Source organism: Amblyraja radiata, chromosome 6, assembly GCF_010909765.2.
Source record: "Amblyraja radiata isolate CabotCenter1 chromosome 6, sAmbRad1.1.pri, whole genome shotgun sequence".
NCBI classification, from domain to species: domain Eukaryota; kingdom Metazoa; phylum Chordata; class Chondrichthyes; order Rajiformes; family Rajidae; genus Amblyraja; species Amblyraja radiata.
In genome coordinates, this window is record NC_045961.1 from 26,581,467 (window position 1) to 26,602,226 (window position 20,760).

The 20,760-nt window shown below is 41.7% G+C and overlaps 1 protein-coding gene across 1 annotated transcript in view; it reads left to right on the top strand.

Moving 5' to 3' along the window:
- Positions 1 to 20,760, top strand: part of trpc6 (transient receptor potential cation channel subfamily C member 6) — a 126,202-nt gene that overhangs the window by 71,508 nt on the left and 33,934 nt on the right. Inside the window, exons 4-6 of the mRNA XM_033022362.1 lie at positions 630 to 794; positions 1,986 to 2,202; positions 19,207 to 19,437. Of these exons, the coding sequence (XP_032878253.1) occupies positions 630 to 794; positions 1,986 to 2,202; positions 19,207 to 19,437 (613 nt within the window). The remainder of the gene's footprint in view (positions 1 to 629; positions 795 to 1,985; positions 2,203 to 19,206; positions 19,438 to 20,760) is intronic.

Here is a 20,760-nt window from a genome sequence, read left to right on the forward strand (position 1 = left end):
ATTTTTTTGCAAGCTTTAGAACCAATAGAGACATTTTTTGCAAGCTTTAGAACCAATAGACATTTTTTTGCAAGCTTTAGAATCAATAGACACTTTCTGCAAGCATTTTAGAACCACTAAGGGCACTTACATTTGAGTAGACATGTGTTCGGTGTTATTCACAGCTCAGAGAAACGTGACCCTCTGCCTTCCTCCATCTTGAAGAGTGAGTGAGGAACACCACTTCCTGGTTTTATAGTCCCTCCCCCCTGCCGCCAGCGGGGGCAGCAGAGAGAATGGGGAATTTTGTAAAAACATTAATATCTCTGTCATTTTAAATCGACGGGAAAAATCCTCGGCACGCATGCGGCGGAGGGGGGCTCTGAGCAAGGTGGCCAAAAATGACGGCCGTAGGTGGCGGCGTTCTCTTGAAAATCGCAGCACAGATGGCCAAAACCGGTCAAGAACAGACTTTTAGTAATATAGATATAGATAGATATCACTGACACATTTATCAACACATTGTTTTGTGAAAGAGTAAGAATATTACATTAAAACTACATCATATTTAAAAGATTAAACATATTTTAGTGTCATTAACTATCTTCACTTTGATTTCTAACATCATATTGTTGTGTTTCTTTTTTAAGTTTGTAGCTCATCCAAACTGTCAACAACAGCTTCTCTCTATCTGGTATGACAACCTCTCAGGATTACGTCAACAACCAATAGCAACCAAGTTTCTGATAGTGCTTGCTGTAGCCTTTGGGCTGCCATTCATGGCCTTGTGCTATTGGATTGCTCCCTACAGCAAGGTTAGTCATCTTCAACTTCTAAAGCTCTCTCACATCAGTAGAGGGGAAGGGGTAGGGGGAAGGGGAGGGGGAGGGGGAGGGGGAGGGGGAGGGGGAGGGGGAGGGGGAGGGGGGGAGTAGGAGGGAGAGGTGGAGGGGGGGAGCAAACCCACCCAGCTGAGGATAAATATCCTGGATTTATTGTCAACTAATGGTGTCCTTGGAACCCTAACAAGTGATCCTACCCCCTTTGTACTTTCATGGTTTGCTGCTGATGGTTCCTACTGGAATCCAGTACTGTCTATAATATTCTTTATGTACCTTCTCCTCTATTTCTTAGAGCACATTTCCTCCATTTAAATATTTCAATATGTGCCAGTGCATTTCGTAGGAAGCTGTGCATTTTATGTGTCTGGACTCACTGACTGAGAACTAATTGCTGCAGCCCTCAGTGACTGATTTTACCCACTCTTTCCTGACTGTCCAACATCCATGTTTCCGTTGTCTATTGTGAGCACTTAGAAAACAGGGGGAAAAAAACGCATTGTTGCTGGCACTGCTTTGCTTTTGTTGTACAAAGGCTTTATCTCAGGCAATTGTTGATTGTCGCATTGTTTCCACCTATTGCAAACTGTGATGTATCCTTCCTTGTACCATAACATTTGTTTACTGATATCTTATGCTCATGTTTATTCCTCAAGCCCAATTATTACCGGGGAGGGAATATCGCAAACTCTCCAATCTATTGATCTGCGCACATTCACTTATAATTCTAAATAAATTATAGTGGATCAGTGGGCAAAAGTCATACGTTAACATATCTCCGTGTAAGACATTCCAGAGTATTCAGTAAAAGAGGTCTGAGGAGTTCACCAACCGAAAGGTTGAATAAACAGAATGAATTGCTCATAAAAGTGAAATGTTTTGCATGGTTTAATGAGTCAAATCAATATCCAATGATACATAATAATAATGACATCCAATTACTGTGAGATATCATTCCCTGTACAACAGTGTTTGTTTGCTGATGTTTAACGCTTGTGTATTATCTGAAACTCTAATATATTCTAAGGGGGGAATCTCTGAAAGTCCTTATCATTTAACTTGGATTTATTTCATTGAAATCTTCTGGGTTTCCTTTTATGGCTCATGTTTTTTTCCTGGTAAAGTGAAGGATGGGTGTAAACTCAAAATCTCTCTGTTGTATTGTAGCTGGGGAAGATCTTGCGAGCGCCATTTATGAAATTTGTGGCCCACGGAGTTTCTTTCACGATATTCCTTGGCTTGTTGATCATGAATGCAGCTGACCGGTTTGAAGGCACCAAACAGCTGCCCAATGAGTCCATTACAGATGACCCGAGACAAATCTTCAGAGTGAAAACTACCAGATTCACGTGGATGGAACTTCTGATTGTTGCCTGGGTTATAGGTAGGGAATTCATTTTCAATTTTATCACACCAGACCCTCCCATTGAATTGGGTCAGGCAGCATCTCTGGAGGAAAGGAGAAAAGGAGAAAAATATTCCTTTTCTCCAGAGATGCTGATCTATTCCTTTTCTCCAGAGATGCTGCCTAATGTGTTGATTTACTCCAGACCTGTGTGTCTATTTTTGGTATAAACCAGCATCTGCCTTGCCTTCCAACACTTCCCATTTAATTTCCATGGCACCATTCTTGAAACCTAGAGAGTTTAAACCACAATAGCTTTGGTACAGAAACAATGTTGATGAACAGTCAATGTGCGATGGTGGCACAGTTAAGGGCCTGCCCCACTTACGCAACTTTTTCAGCGACTGCCGGCACCTGTCATAGGTCGTTACAGGTCGCTGATAATTTTCAACATGTTGAAAATCCAGCGGCGACTAGAACAAGGTACAACTCTTTGGGCGACTACTCACGACCATATAGGTTTCACCCCACGACATGTCGCCAGGATGTCGCCTGTATAGTCGTGAATAGTCTCCTCAGTCACCCCAAGAGTTGTAGCGTCTTTCTGGTCACCGCTAGAATTTTCAAAGTTGAAAATTTTTGGCGACCTATGACTGGTGCCGGCAGTTGCCGAAAAAGTTGCGTAAGTGGTACAGGCCCTTTAATGAATTGCTGATCTACAGTATGAACACTTTAGTTTAGCTTAAAAATACAGCGCGGAAACAGGCCCTTCGACCCACTGAGTCCGCACTGACCAGCGATCCCCGCACATTGACACTATCCTACACACACTAGGGACAATTTACATTTATACCAAGCCAATTAACCAACACTGTACGTCTTTGGAATGTGGGGAGAATCCGAAGATCCCGGAGAAAACCCACACAGGTTATGGGGAGAACGTACAAATTTTGCACAGACAGCACCCATAGTCAGGATCGAGCCTGGGTCTCAGGCGCTGTAAGCCAGCAACTCTACTGCTGCTTTACTTGAGAGGCCAGAGTTCAAATTCGATTCTGGTAACTGCAATTTAAATGTAGTTAATAATCCAAATTCTATTTTGTACTGGGGGTGATCACAGCATTATCAATTTATCATAAAAATACATTTAAAGTTCACTAATGTGACTCCAACTGCACCAATGTAGTTTACTCTGAAACAGCATAGCAAATCATTCAGCTTACTGGCAATGAATATTGGCCTCACCATTGATTCTGAAATATGAATAAAAACCATTTTTGATTTCTTAACTAATAGCCATCCTAGGAAGGTTACATTTAATGTGACATTTGAAAAGGAGAAACAACAAAAAGCTACTGTGATTCTCGGTAATCCTAAGGTTGACTATTCGCAATGTGTTAAAAGCCAAGTCAATTTATGAATGAACTGAATAACGATCTGTCAGAGGGGTTCAATGTGGAATTAATGTTGTACACAACCTGCTTACATCCAGAAAGGGTGAGAAAAGAAATAGTCATGGATGACTGAAGCGGAAAGAAGTATAAAATTTAGAGAAACAGCATTCAAAAAGCAAGAAATAGCACAGTTCCTGGTGACTATTTTATAATTATATTGAGGGAAAATGAGAATAGTTAGATCCAGTGCAGGCTTCTTCAAAATTAATAATAGTGACATTATTAATGAAAATGAAGGAATGACAGACGTTGAAAAATTAATTTGCAGTCGTGTTTATTGTAGAGGAAGAGGATAGTAGGAAAGAACTCCAGATGCTGGTTTAAATTGAAGACAGACACAAAATGCTGGAGTATCTCAACAGGACAGGCAGCATCTCTGGAAAGAAGGAATGGGTGACGTTTTGGGTCGAGACCGTTCTTCAGACTGATGTCATGGGCGAGTGGGGTACAGAGATAAAATGCGGTCAGAGACAGTAAGACTGGTAGGAGAACTGGGAAGGGGAGGAGATGGGGAGAGAGGGAAAGCAAGGGCTACTTGAAGTTAGAGGTCAATGTTCATGCCGCTGGGGTGTAAGCTGCCCAAGCGAAATATGAGGTGCTGTTGCTCCAATTTGCGCTGGGCCTGACTCTGACAATGGAGGAGGCCTAGGACAGAAAGGTCAGTTTGGGAATGGGAGGGGGGGGTTAATGTGTTGAGCAAGAGGATAGTATGTTAGACTTCCAAAGAAAACTGATATTGAATTAGGAAGAAGGACACATGTGATATAAACAAAAAACAGTAATAAAAAAGTAGCAAGAATGAGCAAAAGATCTCTGACACTGGATCAGTTCCATCCCTGGCTTCTAAAGGAGGTAGATAAGTCATGGCTGATTTCCAAACTGTAACTTACAATGTTCTTTAAGATGTGATGGAAAGAAAATGAGATTTGAAAACTCTTCTCAGCAGAATCATTCATGGAAACATAGAACATAGAAAAATAGGTGCAGGAGTAGTCCATTCGGTCCTTCGAGCCAGCACCACCATTCATTATGATTATGGCTGATCATCTAAAATCAGTATCCCGTTCCTGCTTTTCTCCCCACATCCCTTGATTCCTTTAGCCCTCAGAGTTAAATCTAACTTGAAAACAGTGGTGATCTTTGACCCCGAGTCTCCAGACAGAGGTCTCTACACTTGTTTAGTGAATTGTCCAAATTTCTCATTGTGTGTTTGTTTGTGTGCGCGTGTGTGTGTGCGTGTGCGTGTGCATGTGTGTGTCTGGGTCTGTGTCGGTGTGTCCCTGTGCGTGTGTGTGCATGTGTGCTTATGAGAGGGGGACTGTTGGAGGAGAGTAATAAAGGGATGTTGTTGTTAATGGGCAAGAAGAAGAAAATAGGTTACAGGCAAATGTGGGAGATTAGATTGGTGGAATTGCTCTTAAAACTGGCATAGATGTGATGGGCTGAATAGCCTCCTTCTATGCTGTAAGGCAATGTGCAATATGAGACAGCAAAGACAAGTTCCCGTGATGATATTAGATGTAGTATAACCACATATTAAGCTAAAATATTCCAGTGTTTACCCCAAGTAATTCACATATTTTAGGAGGAGGGGTGTGAATAGGATCGGGGTTCCCATTGACATGAATGTTAACTCGGTCAACCATATCAGTAGATAGGAACTTGTATATCAGTGCCTTTAACATTTATAGAGCTGGAGACAGGAGGGTAATAAAATAATCATTATTCACCTGTTGACTGTAGTCGTCAGACGTGAAACTTTTTCACTCCCATCCATGACAAAGTAAGTGCTGATTAACGACGCAGTAGCAGGCTCAATATTCAGTCATTTACGATCAAAGTGCCTACTGTATGAATCATAATTCTGCTGTCTTTCCACAAGATTGCAGAAGGAAACCACAAACTGAAGTTGACATGTGTTGCACACCGACTTGCTGCATAGAGCCCATTCAAGGTTAGATTTCAGCAAATATCAGACATCCAAACCCTCTCAAGAAGAAATATTTAAAGTTATGAAGTGTCTTTCATATCCCTTCCAGAACATTCCAATGTATTATACAGCCAATGATGTGATTTTGCATGATTTCCAAAGATGGGACAAATATGAAACATTCCACAGGGATTTCTATCTAAAACTAAACTTGGATAGTCCCTGATATTCGAGTTTAACTCTTTTAGTTGGTAAGTTATTGAATGGAGCTCTTTTAATTCAGTTTCAAATTTATCTTTCAGTAATTTAAATTTAATTTTGCTGAGAATAATGGAACGTTTAAGGGAATCTTTTCCCCAATTTATGATCTTAAATATCTAAAGACTTATGGGCCTGTCCCACTTGGCGATTTTTTAGGCAACTGCCGGCGACTGTCATAGTCATAGCAGTTCGCCGAAAAACCGGCAACAACCTACGACATCACTTACGTCAGGAGAAATCAAGCTACGCTCATTGGCGTCAAAACCCCTGTCCCCGAAAATGTTTCAACATGTTGAAAATTTAGCGGCGACAAGAAAGACGCTACGACTTTTTGCACGACTGAGGAGACTACTCCTGGCGACCATGTGGCGACAAACTAGTCGCCTGTAGTTGCCTAAAAAATCGCCTAAGTGGGACAGGCCCAGCAATTTGCCACATTGTGACTGGTGGCATCTTGTGAGATTTCTGTGAGTCAGAAAGTGGCAGGTTCACAAGATGCACCAACTTTTTCAGGGAAAACGTAGGCTGACATCCCAGTGCAAGATTGAGGGAGTGTGAGAATATTATAGACACTGCCTTTTAAATGGAAGTCCAGTTTCCCTCAAATACAGTACTTAAAACCAATACCAATGTAGCATTTCGCAGAAAACCAGTGGTTATCCCTGATGTTTGAGCAATAAATCATTTCCAATTTCAGATTATGTGCTCATTATTATTTTACTGTTTGATGGAGCCTGCTTTGGTCTGCGTGCTATCCAGACAGATCAGCCCATATGTGAGTGCATTGGCGCCCAAGTGGGATAGCCCTTTAGTCGTACATTTTGTTTTGGGCTTTGTGTCTTCTACCCAGCAGGGGTGAGGGGATGATTCAGGTGTGAATGGTCCTTGATTGTGTTGGCTGCTTTCCTGGGGTGGAGTGTGTATGAGTGGAACTGATGGGCAGAGGACAGTGGGGTGGGAAGGGGACTAGTCGGTGGGCTACATTCACGCTGCTCTGAGGTTCCTTGCGGTCTAGGACAGTGTTGCCGTGTCAGGCTGTGATGCATCCGGATGGGGAGTATTCTGTGGTGCCTCTGTGGAGGTTGGGGGGAGAATATGTGGGGAAGGGTCGAGTATCCTTGACCTTCCGGGGCCATCATGTGCTTTCTTCCCTAGTGTGCGGAGATCACTGGCCGGTGCTGTCCTGGTGGGCCGAAGGGCCTGCTTCCGCACTGTATCTCTAAACTCTAAACTAAATTAAACTAGGTGTTGATATGATTGGACTGGTACAAACTTGGGGCTATGGAACATCTACACTTTGGCATCATTTATACAGACTGGGGCATGTGCTTCTCCCTGCTTCCTCAGATCGCTGACCAATTCCTTCCATTTTCTGGCATTGGACAGGAGATTGTGGTCTTTCAGCCATTCTACTAGGCTCTCTATTAGGAAGTGTTTATGAGCCAGATGCTCTGGGATATTGAGGATTAAGGGCCAAATGCAGGCAATTATGTCTCGTCCAGAATGCCAAATTGATTGGCATGGACAGATTGGGCCAAAGAGCATTTTCCATGCTGTATAACACTATAACTCTATAACTAATCTGCCATACTTCCTTTATTACAACAATGACCTCTTCAAAATTCTGACATTGGCTCTGTAACACTTTGGAATGTTCTGGAAGTGATGCAAAACACACTTTATAAATTGAAGTATTTCTTCTTTAGAGTCGGTTCCTTGATATTTGCTGGATTCTGGCCCTGAATGGAGTTTAATCAGCAAGTATGTGTCAGTCTTGGTTTCTTGATTCCCTTTTCTGCAATCCTTAATTACTTTTGAGTTCCTTGATCTCAGGTAGATCAGCTGTAAGACTGATGGAGTTGACTTCAATGCCTCTGGGGGAGGAAGGAGAAAATTCATCTGTTTTCCCAACGACATCACTAAAACTGGGAATGGCTGTGCAGGGACCTGAGTGGCAACCTCAATGTTAGGGAATTTGTGTATCTGCTGTTACTTGTGGCAATTTGTGTTACTTGTGGCAATATCACACCACCAGGTAATGTGATTTGGGTTTTGAATGGAAGCAGAAGCCAACATCATTTCTACCATGAGTCAACTAAATGGAGATTGCAATATCAGCAATCTGCTATAGCTCCCTCTAAATATTCAGTAACCATTATGGAGTGAGGTACTAAGGGTATGATGGCTAACTTTACAATGTGTGTTTAGTGCTACTAACCAACTTCATGGAAGCAAAGGCAGAGTGAAAACAGGGCACGCAGAAAAATAGGTTAAATTGTTGTTCTTCCTCATTATAGAACATAGAAAAGTGCAGTACAGGGGCAGGCCCTTTGACCCGTTATGTCTGTGGCGAATATAATACCAAGATAAACTCATCTCATCTGCCAGCACATGATCCATATCTTTCCATCCCCAGCATATCCATGTGCCTATCTAAAAGCCTCTTAAACACCACTATCAGACCTGCCTCCACCACCACCCATGGCAGAACATTTCAAGCTCCCAGCACCCTCAGTGTAAAAAAACGTGCCCCGCACATCCATTTTATATTTTGCCCCTCTCACCTTAAAGATATTCCCCCTAATCTTTGACATTTCCACCCTTGGAACAGACGTTCTGACAGTCATCAAAATCTATTTTTCCATCTAATGGCCAGTAAGACAAAATGTGACTAAACAGCTGAAGTTTTTAGTTCTGATAAAATGTTGGGCATACTGGAAAGGGTACAGAGAAGATTTACTTGGATGTTGCCAGGACTCGGGGATCTGAGCTATAGGGGGAGGTTGAGCAGGCTGGGACTCTATTCCCTGAAGCGCAGGAGGATGAGGGGTGTCATCTTATAGAGGTGTATAAAATTATGAGAGGAATAGATTGGGTAGATGCACACAGTAGGTGAATTAAGGACCAGAGGACACAGATTTAAGGCAAAGGGGAAAATATTTAATAGGAATCTGAGGGGTAACTGTTTCACACAAATGGTGGTGAAGAAAGCTGCCAGAGGAGGTAGTTGAGGCTGCGACTATCCCAACGTTTAAGAAATAGTTAAACAGGTACATGGATAGGATAGATTTGGATGGATATGGGCCAAGTGCAGGCAGGTGGAACTAGTGCAGTGTGGACATGTCGGCAGGTGTGGGAAAGGGCCTGTTTCCACGCTGTATGACTCTATACGAAACAAAGAGCATCAAAATGCAACACACTCCAGGCTGTCCTTCTGCTAAAGTCCAGTTAGTGGCAGTGGTGTGCTGTTAGATATCACTGTTCTCACCAATAATCCCACCAACAACTTAATGATATTTCAAGTTTATCCATTACATTTAATTTGTGAGATACAATCAATAGCTAGGAATTTACTTAAATTTGCAAACCATGAAGCTCAATTGTCCTGAAAATTGGAGGGTCCAGAAGTACTGTATTCTGAAACAAAAGTTAACTCAGAGTGTTGTTGCTGCATTTAGTTTATTTTTGATTCAGAGAAGCCATATTGATTACCAGTTGAAGCCTCCTTGTTTGCAATTGTTTGTTGAATATTAGTTAACAGATTTCAGATTAACAGCAGATTGTGTTCGATTTGTGTACTGGTCTCGGGATTTCCTGCTATTGCTCATTTACATGACTAATCTGGCATAATTGGGAGCTAATAAACTTAAACATATCTTGTCATCTTTATAATGTAAACTGTGAATAGTGTATTATGTGCTGATCATTAAGAAGCAGCATTTATAAAGGGCCATACCTCTCTGACGACTGTAACAAAAGATTGGAGGAATATATATTGGAGGAATATATATATATATCCTTGGCTGTTTGACAGCATTTCTGGATGGCTTAGGAGTACTTTTTAGAAGCAGTCAATTGGAAAATACAATACATAGCACTATAAAAGCAGCAGGACATGGCACATGCGCACATTACGTCACAGGAAATTCAACAAAGGGAAATGCTACTGGCAGTCTGTGAGACATAATTGCAAAATATCATCTTATGCAACCCGTTACCTGAAGAATCAATTCATTGTGACAATTTGTATGGAGCCTTATTTTGAGGAGTCAGATTCTGTGTATGTTGCCACATTTCATTTGGAACAGTACAAGGCACTTCTGTTGAGGACGTTGGGTGGTTGAGGTGAGAGCTCACAAATCAATGAGAGTTCCACTTACTGCTCCCTGCACCCTGGCAAAGGCAGCAACCTAATGATGCCAGAAGGTCCCATGTAGTTCTTCATGAGGGACTCAATTGTCCACGATGAATGCACAATGAGGCCAGATGACATGATTTGTAGTTTATCATGCAATAAATGGCGGGAACCGTGGTTGCGTTCTCAAAACCTGTGTGGACCTGTGTGGCCTACTCCTGCACCTATTATCTATTGTCTATTGTCTAGACCAACTGGCTGGAGTTTTCAAGGACATCTTCACCTCTCCCTACTGTGCTCCAAAGTCCCCGCCTGCTTTCAAAGGACATCCATAATACTTGTGCATGAGAAGAGCAAAGTTACGTGCTTCAATGACTACTGAACGGCGCACTCATGTTCATTGCGGTGATGCCCTTGAGAGGTTGATTATTTAATTGAATGGCGCCAGAAAAACAATCTTGCTCTTAATGTTAAAAAGACCAAGGAGCTGATTGTTGACCAGGAAGAGAAAGCAGATGATCCATGAACCTGGCTTCATTGGTGGGATAACTTCAAGTTCCTGACCATGCACATCTTTGAAGATTGTTCCATTGCCGGTCCATATGACAACTAAGCCCTTATAAACCCTCATAAAACTTGAACCCTCAGTCTGTTGATGATGAATATACTTAAGGTAACACAATTTTCACTGGCAATTTCTTATTTGACCACCTTATTTTGTCTACCTTCTTATTTGACCAAATTGGCCTTCTGTGCCACCATTGCCCCCTCTTCATGGACTGTTCTGATGTGTGGCTTCAGTCATCCTGGAGGTCCCAATCCAATCAAAAAAAAAAATAAAACTGGCTTAAATAGTCAAATAAAGTTACATTGTAAAAATAACTATACTAAGTGGGACCCGTTGGGTCCCAGCATCACACAGGAGGGATGGTCATCCAACGCAATATTCCACCTCTCCACCAATTCTAATATTGGTGGCCAGTTGGGGGGGGGGGGGGGCTTTCTGGAGCGCTAGTATGGGTGTTGTGGGCTGAAGGGACTGGTTTCCAGAGGGCTAGTATGCAAATTGTGCGCCAAATGGATTATTGGGCTGGCGTCTCAGTCAATCAAGCCTGTTGTGCTGGCAACTCACTCACTCACGGCTGGTGGGCTGGTAATTGACTCACGGCTAATCCTTGAAATTCTTTTTCAAGCAGGGTATATGGCCACCAAATTCAAGTGCAGTTTCTTACCACTTCTAGCAGGGTGCAAGGCCACCAAATAACCCCTTCCCCCCCCCCCCCCCCCCCCCCACCGGAAAAGGTGTGGCTTTCATGGAGTGATTGACAGGAGAGAGATTCTCAACATTTAAAAAAAACCTGATAACATTTATTTTTCATTGATGGGACGAATTCTCTGCATCTGCTCAGCGGAGGGGGACTGAGTAAGATGGCCAAAAATCACAGCCGTAAGTGGTAGCGTTTTATCTAAAATCAATATACAGTGCAAACAGGAAGTAAGTGCATTTACAGTAGTGCCTTTTAACTTCAAGCCAAAGCACGCAAGCCACCATTTGCAGTAAGTAGTGCCTTTCAACTTCATGCCACCATTTGCAGTAAGTGGTGCCTTTCAACTTCAAGCCACACCCAAGTTACTATTTGCAGTAAGTAGTGCCTTTCAACTTCAAGCCAAAGCAACCAAGCCACCATTCGCAGTAATAGTGCCTTTCAACTTCAAGCCAAAGCTCCCAAGCCTCCATTTGCAGTAAGTAGTGCCTTTCAACTTCGTCAAAGCTCCCAAGCCACCATTTGCAGTAAGTAGTGCCTTTCAACTTCATGCCATCATTTGCAGTAAGTGGTGTCTTTCAACTTCAAGCCACACCCAAGCCATCATTTGCAGTAAGTAGTGCCTTTCAACTTCAAAGCTCCCAAGCCACCATTTGCAGTAAGTGGTGTCTTTCAACTTCAAGCCACACCCAAGCCACCATTTGCAGTAAGTAGTGCCTTTCAACTTCAAGCCAAAGCAACCAAGCCACCATTTGTAGTAATAGTGCCTTTCAACTTCAAACCAAAGCTCCCAAGCCACCATTTGCAGTAAATAGTGCTTTCAACTTCATGCCACCATTTGCAGTAAGTAGTGCCTTTCAACTTCAAGCCACAATTTGCAGTAAGTAGTGCCTTTCAACTTCATGCCAATGCACCCACGCGCCCCATTTGCAGTAAGTGGTGTCTTTCAACTTCAAGCCACACCCAAGGCACCATTTGCAGTAAGTAGTGCCTTTCAACTTCAAGCCAAAGCAACCAATCCACCATTTGCTGTAAGTAGTGCCTTTCAACTTCATGCCACACCCAAGCCACACCCAAGCCATCATTTGCAGTAAGTGGTGTCTTTCAACTTCAAGCCACACCCAAGCCATCATTTGCAGTAAGTAGTGCCTTTCAACTTCAAAGCTCCCAAGCCACCATTTGCAGTAAGTGGTGTCTTTCAACTTCAAGCCACACCCAAGCCATCATTTGCAGTAAGTGGTGTCTTTCAACTTCAAGCCACACCCAAGCCACCATTTGCAGTAAGTAGTGCCTTTCAACTTCAAGCCACCATTTGCAGTAAGTAGTGCATTTCAACTTCAAGCCACAATTTGCAGTAAGTAGTGCCTTTCAACTTCAGGCCAATGCACCCACGCCCCCCCCATTTGCAGTAAGTGGTGCCTTTCAACTTCAAGCCACAATTTGCAGTAAGTAGTGCCTTTCAACTTCAGGCCAATGCACCCACGCCCCCCATTTGCAGTAGTTTGCAAAGCCACTAATGACAGTGAGTCTTGACTTCTCCCTCCTCCATCTTGCAGAGACTGAGCCACACCCACATTTCCGGGTTTTATAGCAACCAAGCCACCATTTGTAGTAATAGTGCCTTTCAACTTCAAACCAAAGCTCCAAAGCCACCATTTGCAGTAAGTAGTGCTTTCAACTTCAAGCCAAAACCCCCAAGCCACCATTTGCAGTAAGTAGTGTGTTTCAACTTCAAGCCACAATTTGCAGTAAGTAGTGCATTCATCTTCAGGCCAATTCACCCACGCACCCCATTTGCAGTAAGTGGTGTCTTTCAACTTCAAGCCACACCCACACCACCATTTGCAGTAAGTAGTGCCTTTCAACTCAAGCCAAAGCAACCAATCCACCATTTGCAGTAAGTAGTGCCTTTCAACTTCATGCCACCATTTGCAGTAATTGGTGGCATGAATGACAACATGGTATGGGGGTGGGGGGGCTTTCTGTAGCACTAATTTGAATCATTTTTTGCAAGCTTTAGAACCAATAGACATTTTTTGCAAACTTTAGAACCAATGGTCTTTTTTGTTGTTGCAAGCTTTAGAACCAATAGACACACTTTTTGCAAGCTTTAGAACCAATAGACACACTTTTTGCAAGCTTTAGAACCAATAGACACACTTTTTGCAAGCTTTAGAACCAATAGACACACCTTTTGCAAGCTTTAGAACCAATAGACACACTTTTTGCAAGCTTTAGAACCAATAGACACACTTTTTGCAAGCTTTAGAACCAATAGACACACTTTTTGCAAGCTTTAGAACCAATAGACACACTTTTTGCAAGCTTTAGAACCAATAGACATTCTTTTTGCAAGCTTTAGAACCAATAGACATTCCTTTTGCAAGCTTTATAACCAATAGACATTTTTATGCCAGCTTTAGAACCAATAGACATTTTTTTGCCAGATTTAAAACCAATAGACATTTTTTGCCAGCTTTAGAACCTATAGACATATTTTTGCCAGCTTTAGAACCAATAGAGATATTTTTGCCAGCTTTAGAACCAATAGACATATTTTTGCAAGCTTTAGAACCAATAGAGACACTTTTTGCAAGCTTTAGAACCAATAGACATTTTTTTGCAAGCTTTAGAACCAATAGACACTTTCTGCAAGCATTTTAGAACCACTAAGGGCACTTACATTTGAGTAAACATGTGTTCAGTGTTATTCACAGCTCAGATAAACGTGACCCTCTGCCTTCCTCCATCTTGAAGAGTGAGTGAGGCACACCACTTCCTGGTTTTATAGTCCCTCCCCCCTGCCGCCAGCGGGGGCACCAGAGAGAATGGTGAATTTTGTAAAAACATTAATATATCGGTCATTTTTAATCGACGGGAAAAATTCTCTGCACACATGCGGCGGAGGGGGGCTCTGAGCAAGGTGGCCAAAAATGACGGCCATAGGTGGCGGCGTTCTCTTGGAAATTGCAGCACAGATGGCCAAAAGCAGTCAAGAACAGACTTTTAGTAATATAGATGCTATTATTGTAAAAATAAGTAATACATTATTACCTGTTAAAACTGAGAAATAATGATTAAATATTAAAATTAAGTGAGCATTAATAAATTGGACTTTGTAACATGGTATGGGTTTATTGCTATAACGTGTATCGAGAAACAGTAAAAAAGCACTTTGTGTACTATCCAGGCAAATCATACCATGAATGATTATATCGGGTGGTGCAAAATAGTACGGAATATAGATTTAGTTATACTCTGCACTCTATTTGTTACCAAGATCATATTACAAAGTCCAACTAATTATCTTGTATTTATTTTTGTTGATTTTAATGTTTGTAATTTTTACCCTCTTGACCCGACCTTTGACTTCAGCGAAGGCACCGTTGCTTTGCAGATTACAGAGAGAGACAGGTAGAGAGTAATGCCCCTGTCCCACTTAGGAAACCTGAACGGAAACCTCTGGAGACTTTGTGCCCCACCCAAGGTTTCGTGCGGTTCCTGGAGGTATTTTACAGTCTCCCTACCTGCTTCCACTACCTGCAACCTCCAGCAACCACCTGCAACCTCCGGGAACAGCACGGAAACCTTGGGTGAGGCGCAAAGTCTCCAGACGTTTCCGTTCAGGTTTCCTAAGTGGGACTGCGGCATTCCAGACTACGTGTAAGACCTTTGATCTATTTCAAGCAGATGTGCCAATACCCGATCATGATGTTGTGCATACCCATCAACCTTCATCTGTAGACTGCTTATAGAGTCCTCACTTAAATCAGGTGGAACAGAAAGGGGGGGGGGGGGGGGGGGGGTGGGGGGGGGGGGGGGTGCCACTTCTAAGTGCCAGTTTACAGAAGTAGAGAAACATTGCTCCCGATGTTGGGGAAGTCCAGGACAAGGGGTCACAGCTTAAGGATAAGGGGGAAATCCTTTAAAACCGAGATGAGAAGAACTTTTTTCACACAGAGAGTGGTGAATCTCTGGAACTCCCTGCCACAGAGGGTAGTCGAGGCCAGTTCATTGGCTATATTTAAGAGGGAGTTAGATGTGGCCCTTGTGGCTAAGGGGATCAGAGGGTATGGAGAGAAGGCAGGTACGGGATACTGAGTTGGATGATCAGCCATGATCATATTGAATGGCGGTGCAGGCTCGAAGGGCCGAATGGCCTACTCCTGCACCTAATTTCTATGTTTCTATGTCTGTGTTTCTATATACTGTGCCATTTTCTCAAGAATACTGAGGGATGCTTATTAAACACTGACCTCCCAGAAATGTCTCATGATTAGTTTAAAAAATGAATTCAACCATAGTTCTCACTTCCCCTATTACCAATCACAATTGCTTGACCACAATTGGTGAATGTGTGGTCAAACTAACTTACCATCTGACTATGATAAAACCCCAAATAATCCTTGAGGCACAGTCTATAAATACTCACACCTGCTTTTGCATCTATTTTTATCAGTTATAATTTCAGTTCAGTTAAATTTATTGTCACGTGTACCGAGGTATAGTGAAAAACTTATGTTGCATGCTAACCAGCCAGTGGAAGACCAATACATGATTACAATTGAGCCATTCACAGTTTATAAATACATGAGAAGGGAATAACGTTTAATGCATGGTAAATCCTATAAGGTCCGATCAAAGATAAACCGAGGGTCACAGAAGAGATAGATGTTAGTACAGGATTGCTCCCTGGTTGCGGTAGGCTGGTTCAGTTATCTGATAACAGCTGGGAAGAAACTGTCCCTGAATCTGAAAGCGTGTGTTTTCACACAGGCATGCACTGCTCCCAGTGCTTTTTTGCAGCATAGTCGTTTCAACTTATTCTACAATGACAAGTGTAGTCATCAGATGTTACATGATGGCTGTGCCCACAGGTATTGAAATTATGTTGGTCTATGCTTGCACTCTGGGAAGGATAATAATAATAATGGATGGGATTTATATAGCGCCTTTCTAGAATACTCAAGGCGCTTTACATCGCATTATTCATACATTCCTCAGTCACACTCGGTGGTGGTGAGCTACTTCTGTAGCCACAGCTGCCCTGGGGCAGACTGACGGAAGCGTGGCTGCTAATCTGCGCCTACGGCCCCTCCGACCACCACCAATCACTCACACACATTCACACACAGGCAAAGGTGGGTGAAGTGTCTTTCCCAAGGACACAACGACAGTATGCACTCCAAGCGGGATTCCAACCGGCTACATTCCGGTCGCCAGCCGAACACTTAGCCCATTGTGCCATCTGGTTACAGACTACGCAAAAGACCTTTCATTTATCTCAAGCAAATATTCCAATCATTATGTTGGGTATACCCATCACCTTTTACCTGTAGACTGCTTATAGTCTCACTTAAATCAGATAGAACAGAAGGAGAGGGAAATGGTTTCTCTTTATCTTACCTACGACCCTCCCTCACCATTCTACCCACTGTACTTCTGCCCCAAACATCGCTAAAGACCACTTATATCCTGTAACCAATTCAGCTGGAGTTCAGTTTGTAAAAGTGGTAAGCAATTGGAATGTGATTACTTGTAAAAAATTGCAATGGAAAGAACCACAAATGCCAAGACAGCTGAGTAAAAACTGAGAAACACCAAGATCTTTTTGTTCTATGAACTTGACTGTAATGATAGCCTTTTTTTAAATCTTGGAACAACTTCTGTCAAAAAGTATTGGAAAAGCTCATCATTTGTGGAAAGGGAAAGGGGATTGACGTTTCAGGTTGAAGACCTTTTATCAGAACATTAAGCTTTTATATGTATATATATAATTCCCCTCACCCGATGTACGTATCTCATGGTAAATATAAAGGTACTGTAAATGCAGAAGGCGCACAGGGTTAAAAGGAGAGCCATGGTAAGTTTAGAATGGAAATTGCTGAGATTTTAAATGCCATGTTTTCTGTTTACAAAATACAGCCAGTGAGCTGGTTTAAAATCTGGCAGAATTGTATTAAGGTTCAGGAAATTAAATATAAATTTCTATAAGGTAGAGTATAGTTATCAAATGAAGGTCAACTGATGGCAGGGGAGAAAGGTTGGATAGAAACCTGGCAGAGCATGTATTTGTATCAATCTTTGATTTAAACCATCATCTACACTTCTGTCTGACACATGTATTCAGCATTGTCAGGCAAGAGCAGATAGTTTGGGGTGAAGCTGCTGAGAAATTTGAAAACTTTGATAACATGGAATAAGGATCAATATTCTGACAAGAACAATTATCAAGAGCATTAGATCACTCATTAAGCACTCAATCATACAATTTGGAATACATTGTAGCAGCACCTAGTGGCTAAACTGAGTATGCAGAACTCTCGTCATAGGTTGGGTCTGTCATGTGACGGGGTTTGTTCGCGGGCTTTTCAGTGTGTTCAGTAGCTAGTGCTCTTCACGACGACAAGAGCTAAAAACGTTTTCTCTCGACTAAGTGCTCGTGTAGTTCAAGTGTTGTTTCGACAATAAAAACCATTTTGCTCGACCTGCTTGGTCTCGCTACAACATCAACCAGTTACTAGTAGATAGACACAAAAAGCTGGAGTAGCTCAGCGCGACAGGCAGCATCTCTGGAGAGATGAAATGGGTGACATTTGGGTTGAGACCTTGTTACTAGTGCCAAATTTTGCTTGCTGAGCCGCTTTGCACAATCCCGACTGAATTACATTAGTATTCACACAATTATCTTCTAACTACGATTCACACAAGTTATTGAGCCAAACTGCAGAAAATGTAGAATATCTTTAAATTCAATTGAAAAATCTTCATACTACTTGCAAACAGTGAAAGTTGCACTGAAAATATCAGCAATAAGATTTTCTGTGTTTGGTTGGTTGCTGTCAGGAGAGGGCACTGAATGATATATTATCTACCATGATGACATATAATCTATAATGCAAGTAACTTTATTCTCCTCCAAATCCTCAGTAAATCTCTTGGCATACTTCAACCCTTGTCAAGGTAGCTTGTTGTACTACAGTAATTAACTAAACCAACATTGCGTGTAAAAACTACTGTGGTCACCTGTTCACAATCAGGGACATTCAAACAAATGACTTCCACTGACACTGGACTCATAAGTTAATTCATGTTAGGAGAAGAATTAGGCCATTCGGCTCATCGAGTCTACTCCGCCATTCAATCGTGGCTGATCTACCTTTCACTCTCAACCCCATTCTCCTGAATTCTCCACATAAGCTTTGACACCCTTACTAATCAAGAAAGTAGATTAGTCAAAAGTCTCCCAGATTCCGCACCAGATGTGTTCATGAAATAGAGGATAGAGATTTTACAGTGAATCACATTCAGTTTGATCCTGGTTTTGATATAACTAATTGTACATTGTAGACCATAACAACTTCCCTGAAGCCCTGCTCAGATTTCACTCTGGAGCCACAGGCCTGATGATAAACAAAGAGGTGGTATTCCTCTGTGTGCCCAAATTATTCTTTACCTTTTTAGAATGTGGAATGTGGCGTGATTTTCCATTCACCTATCTTTCATAACATATATTCGCATAAAACCAGCCTCTTTCAGAGTTGGAGGATGATATGCATGCAGAATTTGATGGCTCATCTTTGGTTCTATTTTCATGGGAAGATGAGGACATTAATTGTGGTTTAATGTAAAGCATGTTGACACTATGTCATTACTGACAATCAGTTTCATTCAGGCTGTTGTATGTGTGGTAGATAATGTCATTCATAGTCTGTCAACTAACCATGTCACTGGTCTGTTCCAGTGACTCCACATAACCGGACACTAGGTACTTCTACAATCTAAATGTGGATGTGAAAATATCAAAAATAATTAAAATGTAAAAATCTGAAGTGAAATGATGGCCATTCCTAGTTAGCCTACATTCACACATGACCTGTATCCAAGAAACCATGAGTCTCCTGCAACTCCATTCCATTTGTCTATATATCCGCCAAGTAAATGTTTAGGAATTATTAAATGAGCAGAGTTAACCTTTTTGTTTTTTTCTTCCCACAGGAATGATCTGGTCGGAATGCAAAACAATGTGGTCCCAAGGCCCAGGAGAATATTTACTGGAACTATGGAATTTATTAGACTTTGGAATGTTGGCCATCTTTGCAGCGTCTTTTATAGCACGATTCATGGCATTTTGGCATGCTTCCAAGGCACAGAGTTTTGTGGATGAAAAAATCAAAATGGATTTAGATAATGTGACACTTCCAACAGAAATAAATTACTACACCTTTGGTCAGTTTTTCCTGTCAGTCCTTGTTATGCTGATCAATTTGTTTACCAGTTATAAAATCCAAATAGTTTGGTATTTTATTGTTTAATTAAATCCTTTTACTTGAAGGGTTAATTGAATATTCCTTCCTACTTTATGAACTATGTGAGAATTATTTAATGTGAATGGCAGTTCAACCAGCTTGATGACACCACATCAGCTGTTACCAGGGATGCCTTTACCAGGAGTCCAGGTCAATGGATATTTTTAAGGTAGAGATAGATAGATTCTTGATTAGTACGGGTGTCAGGGGTTATGGGGAGACGGCTGGAGAATGGGGTGAGGAGGGAGAGATAGATTGGCCATGATTAAACGGTGGAGTAAAGTTGATGAGCAGAATGACCTAATTCTACTACTATCACTTAAGACCCTATGCCTTATTACCTAATGGCTGACAACAGCAGTGTTCAGAACAGTCGCAGAACCCACTGTAGAAGTTACTATATCTTCTTGAGATGCTTTCTTCAAACTCTGTTGCTTTACTGATTAGTGCAGGGTCTGACTGTCAAGCAGTCTGAAGAAAGGTCTCAACCCCAAAACGTAACCTATTCATTCTCTCTAGACATGCTGCATATCCCGTTGAGTTACTCCAACACCTTGTGCCCATCTTAGGCAGAATACTATGCAGGGTAAATATTGAGTAACATCTACCTAGACACCATACTGTTTCCTTGATTCTTTGAATTCATGAATGCCCTCACCAAGTTTGGGCATTATGGAAAAGACCTAAAATAGCAGAGTATTATATAAAATACAAGAAATATTTTACATTTTTTTGAGAGTTGTTTTATCTACCACTATACGATAAATCCTTTTTGGAATATTGAGTTAATAAATTTTACATTTCTGAAAAATAGGTGGGCCCAATTAACAAACCCCCTAGCAACTTCCAGAGAGAGCTCAAAGCATTAACATTTCTCTCCCGATTTCCAGATTTTTGCTTTCATCCACTCACTCCTTGTGTTGGGAGGAGCCAAAACTCATTTTTTCTCTCCAGTGTTTGTTGTAAATTATCGTTGAATGCAGTACAAGTGAAAAGTCATTTGGAGTTCAGTGTCTTGAATGAAAAACGACATCAAAGTACAAGAGCATCTGGTTAATTAAGACCAGACTAGGAGGGAGGGTAGATTCTTTCCATAACATGTAATACCATTGATTTTATGAGCCGCTTTACAATGTTATTCACAACAACACAGAGGGGAGAGCTATTCTCAGGAACAATTGGTGTAATAGCTGAAATTTCAAAAAGGTTGAAGGAGGTCATCATGGGTATTTGTGGTTTGGTT